This window comes from Penaeus chinensis, chromosome 23, assembly GCF_019202785.1.
Source record: "Penaeus chinensis breed Huanghai No. 1 chromosome 23, ASM1920278v2, whole genome shotgun sequence".
NCBI lineage: Eukaryota > Metazoa > Arthropoda > Malacostraca > Decapoda > Penaeidae > Penaeus > Penaeus chinensis.
In genome coordinates, this window is record NC_061841.1 from 5,008,556 (window position 1) to 5,013,555 (window position 5,000).

Sequence of the window (5,000 nt, forward strand, 5' to 3'; positions counted from 1 at the left end):
ACGCACAACCTCCTCGGGACCGATCGGCGTGTCGACTGAACACAAAACAATATATCAGGGATGTTGTGTGTAGATGTTTATCATTGGTGCAAATGCTTTGTCGATGAATAGTTAATCGAAATCTTTTAAATAGTTCTGCAAATAATGCTGAAGTCTAGTGAGTCTTCTACAACATAATTTTACTTTATCTTAATGAAGTCCTCATTTTATATACGATATCACTAGCAAAAAATATTTTGCTATCACTGCTCTTACAAGAAAGACATCAGTGTTTGCTACAAATAATTTATTTCCCTTTCTAGAAAAAATACATTTTAGAAGGTCTATATAATTTTAATCATAGCAACATATGATATAACCTTTTGTAAAGAAAAAAAACAATACTGTAAACTCCCGTTGCTAAGGACGCGTTGCTAAGGAAACGGAAAATTCAGCCACACCTAAAAACCTATATGTGAAAGCAGATAGATAACAGGAAATGTGACATGAGGGGAGCCTAGAAGACGGGAATGGGCAGGTAAATAATATCGTGGGTAATCAATAAACAGAATGAAAGAAAAACTTTCAAAAAGATTTCAAACTTAGGAATAAGTGTATTTTTTAATCTAGTCTATCGCTCACATACCCCACAATATAGTATTATAAGATTTATAAAAAAAAAAAAAAAAAAATCGTTAAACTCATATATCTTCCGTACAGCACCATTGCAGTGACTGACATTGGCAACCGCTGCTTTGAGCCAAACGTTATCTCATGCAAGATGCAGAAGCTCTGTCTCCGTTGCAATCTACGAACATGTTTCTCGGGTATTTTCTATTTTGCCAGCTTAAATATATGTCATATAGGGGGTTGCCAGTAAACATGCCCCCTCCCTGATAACCAGCCGAAAATTTTATTGGTTCTTTCCCTAAAATGAATAAATTAATTAATATTAACTAAATGCCTGTCTTCTTTGACTGACATCAAAATATTTTGGTTTTCATCTATCTATTCCCCAAAAATCTCATCACTCCATGATAAGTCACCATCTAGAGAGGCGCCTAACAGGTATCAACTAAATAAATCTTTAAAAAATAATAACAAAAGAACCTCATCTTCTGCAGTGGGGTGCTGTCAGTCTGCCACATCAGTTATAAATTAGATGGACATTATGTGGTGAGCCTATTAGCTGATTTACTTTGCAAATCTTAATTTAAAGTGTATTCTCGGCTCTGACGCCAAATAGCTATAGCCGGCCCCGATTGTTAATTCTCTCCACCTTTCTCCCATTTTCTGATCTAGAAGATGCCATATAGATTTGCGATGTGGGTTTTGACAGGGGAGCATGAGGAGAAAATGTATATACTTTTTAATCATATTAATAACGATATAAATCCAAACTATAATCATTGTTTCTTTTATAACTTCATTGTTTCTTTTAATGATTAGGGTAATTTATGTTTCTTCACATTTACAACAGTTTTATTAACTGAAAATCTAGAGAGAGGGTGCATTTCCCAAGCTAGCTGACCTCCAGTATATCTGTCACTGCTAATTACGTATCCACAAAAAAAATATTGCTTCTAGTTATACATAATTTGAAATAATTCCTTATATCCTTTGACTGATATTAAATCATTTTGATTTTTCATTAATATGCTTAAAAAAAAATCATGATTCCACGATAAGACACTATTTCCAGAACCTCTAATCACTTCAAAACACGAATTTCTTAGCAATTCACTTTCGTATCTATTGGCACATTTCTACGGGTCAATTTTTTTCTTTTTTTCGGAAATGGAGACCATCACTAGTAATTACATTATCTAACTGGATGCCCTTGCTTTATAAAAATCAATGTTCACTATTATTACCTATGTTTAATATCACATTTTCGTATGTATATTTGTTGATAATAATTCCTCCGTTTTCACTTTCCGTCATCAAATGATCCTTTCGTCCTTTTAGAACTTCTTTATTATCTGACATTGACACTATCATTTACACATGTCAGTTTTAAAGTTGACATTTATTTTAAAACTACCAATGAAGTTTCTAAATATTATTTGTGCATATGGCACTATCAAGAACTAGGATACATCTATAATGAAACCTATATACATTATACATACACACATACATACATACATGCGTATATGCATACAAACATACATACATGTGTATATGCATACATCAATCCATACATACATACATACATACGTATATGCATACATACATACATACATACATACATGCGAATATGCATACATACATACATACATACATACATATATACATACATGCATACATACATACATACATGCATGTATGCATATTCAACCTTTTCTTTGATATGTTTAAGCCTGTAAGATTATATCACATAGGTACATAATGATTTTGAAGACATTCATCCCACCGCAGTCAATAGTATGCCATATGACTTGCGTTGGAAAATCTTACCGTATTGTTCCAGCGACCGCCTTGACTGACTTCAAATTTTATCCATATCGCGTGAACATGTATTTGATTTACTGTTAAAAAGGCACAGAAATAGTTTATGCACCTTTAGAATATAATTTTCTGTCAAGAAACTCACGATGCGATTCGTAAATAATGAAAATATAATCCTTATCTCAGACTGCGTGATCTATATCTGAAATAACAGCGTGCTCTGATTGGATGGCCGGAGTGTATCAAATTGTATCAAGGTAGACGCGTACAATTTGATACAAACCGAAAAAAAATTCAACAGGTTCCAGTAATGTGTATCAAAGTGTTAGGGGTTTCGGAAATGCTTCAGAAAGCCCTAGATATACGTATATACATTCATACATGCATACATACATATATGAAACTCATGTACATATACAGAGATACACGTTTTACTGTGTACTGAGTCATGGTGAGGGTGTTTGCTTCTGCAAGAACATTACCTGCAGACTGGGCCACCGCATTACATCGCATTGGAATTATCCCTAGTTAATTAGGCAGATCGAACAAGGCTTGACCGAAGAGTAGTTCAGGACAGGTACTCGAGAACAAATTAATTCTTGGGACCATTTTTTTTTTCTTTTTTTTCTTTTTTAGAATTTAGCCTAAGTGATTAATGTGTAACAACTATGGCAGATGACGAAGCTCCACATTCTAACATACATCCATAAACATACACAATCACACCTATTCCCAAAATTCTCACAGTAGTACAGTTCACACGCTGCATCATTCTAATTGAACTGTGACCTATATATTCCGGTCAGCATTAGAAGCTTCATTATCATATTACATAATCGAGAGACTGAGTGGCCAGTGCACATGAAGTTATCTGTAACCGCAAGTCCCAAGGTTGTGGCGGGGAGTGGGGTGCACACACTTACCTACATCTCTGTTAGTCCAGCCTTGTTCACCGTCCAGGATTTTGTTCATGTAGGCTTAGATAGAGCCATTAGTGTTCCGTGCTCGTTGTTTACATTACGGTGTGTGACGGCGTGTGTAACCGTTAAAAAAGAACAAGACGACGTGGGTGTGGATTCCTCCCATGGAGACAGAGTTGATCTTGACTGAAGGTAAAGGTTGCTTGTACTCCATATTTATGATCATTCTGCGTGTTTCTAAACAAAGTATTTCTTGTAAGGTGAGTGTGTGTATATAGTTTTGATGTTGCAGATTAGGAATGGAATCTATAATTGCATCCCGTCACAATAATAGCAATGGATATCTTGTTGATCTAGTAAAGTCATACAAGAAGTGGCACGTAAATTGTTGCACATGAACAAGCAAAATGTTCTGGAAGTACACCTGAAACAGTATAGCTGTTTTATTTGTTTATATCACAAAAATAGCACCATATCCTAAACTAAGTATACCGTAAAAGGAATGGAATATTATAGATTCAACAGAACAGAAAACTATTGAATAAATATGACATTTTAACCAACTACATCGCCAGTACAGAATCCTATTTCAGTACACCAGATAACATCAAACGAAACGAAATATATAATAAACCCCAAACATAACGGTGAAGCTAAGAAAAAGAAAAAAGAAAAAAAGAAATCTATTGTCACTTTTCCTGGGCAGTAAGTAGCGCATGAGACCTACTTAATCCAAGCAAAATAGCCCACCAGCGTCAAGCGTGTCTCGTTTACCTCGCGTGCGCTCCAGTTTTGCCCGCTGAGATATTTGCGAAAGGGTTTCTCGATTGCTTGTTCTTATGGGATATGTACGAGTATTCCGAATCAGATATCGTAATCATAGGGAAAACTATTCTACTCTCCCCCCCCCCCCCCCCACAATCGTAAAGGTTTGTTATTAGAATGGGAGTCTATATTATGGTCTTGTTAACCATTCGTAATCGTGTTTATTACTCCACCCACGAAGGTATCGTCTTAACATGCCTAAGTAGGCCAAGACAACATGACGGTATTGATATAATGCAAAGAGCGATAAGATGACTTTACTTAATCGAATGCCAAAGAGATAAAGACTTACCACGAGGCACAAAGATTATCTTCTTTCTAAACGTGGATATATGTAAATCTACGAATAGTCCTCATCAGGGTGCTATCATGATCTTAATCTTAATATGGATAACACGTTTTGTCAGGAAAAATCGTGTTATGTCTCTGTACACGGTCAAAAGTTTGAGATTAGATATACATCTTCAATCAGTCGTACTTTCATTGCAATTTGATATTAGATTATTTAGTTCTACAGTATATGTGTTTAGTTGTCGATATCAGTTATTTCTTCAAATTTACGCACACTCCCTAGCACCTGGATCTATACATATTTCATATAAGGTTAAATATCAGATAAGTGTGAGTACGCACGGTCTGTGTTTGTATTGTGTATGGATAAATAATTTGGTTTAACCTTTAAGTACCTTTGAAATTCTATTGTTCTTTATCAAGTTTTGATAAGCGTATCGAGACCTCCCTGCATATTAATACTTTCTCTTTTTCATGACCATGATCTCTCCCTCTCCCCCCCTCTCTCTCTCTCTCTCTCTCTCTCTCTCTCTC

The 5,000-nt window shown here is 35.3% G+C and overlaps 2 protein-coding genes across 2 annotated transcripts in view; one reads left to right on the forward strand and one right to left on the reverse strand.

Annotated features, from left to right (window-relative positions):
- LOC125037370 (U11/U12 small nuclear ribonucleoprotein 35 kDa protein-like) overlaps positions 1–30 on the reverse strand; it is an 8,471-nt gene extending 8,441 nt beyond the window's left edge. The window contains exon 1 of the mRNA XM_047630477.1: positions 1–30. This exon is cut by the window's left edge and continues 151 nt beyond it. The gene's annotated coding sequence lies outside the window, so the exon portion shown is untranslated.
- A 3,354-nt stretch (positions 31–3,384) lies between these two features.
- LOC125037436 (two pore channel protein 1-like) overlaps positions 3,385–5,000 on the forward strand; it is a 22,305-nt gene continuing 20,689 nt past the window's right edge. The window contains exon 1 of the mRNA XM_047630578.1: positions 3,385–3,542. Within this exon, the coding sequence (XP_047486534.1) occupies positions 3,515–3,542 (28 nt within the window). The 5' untranslated portion in view covers positions 3,385–3,514. The remainder of the gene's footprint in view (positions 3,543–5,000) is intronic.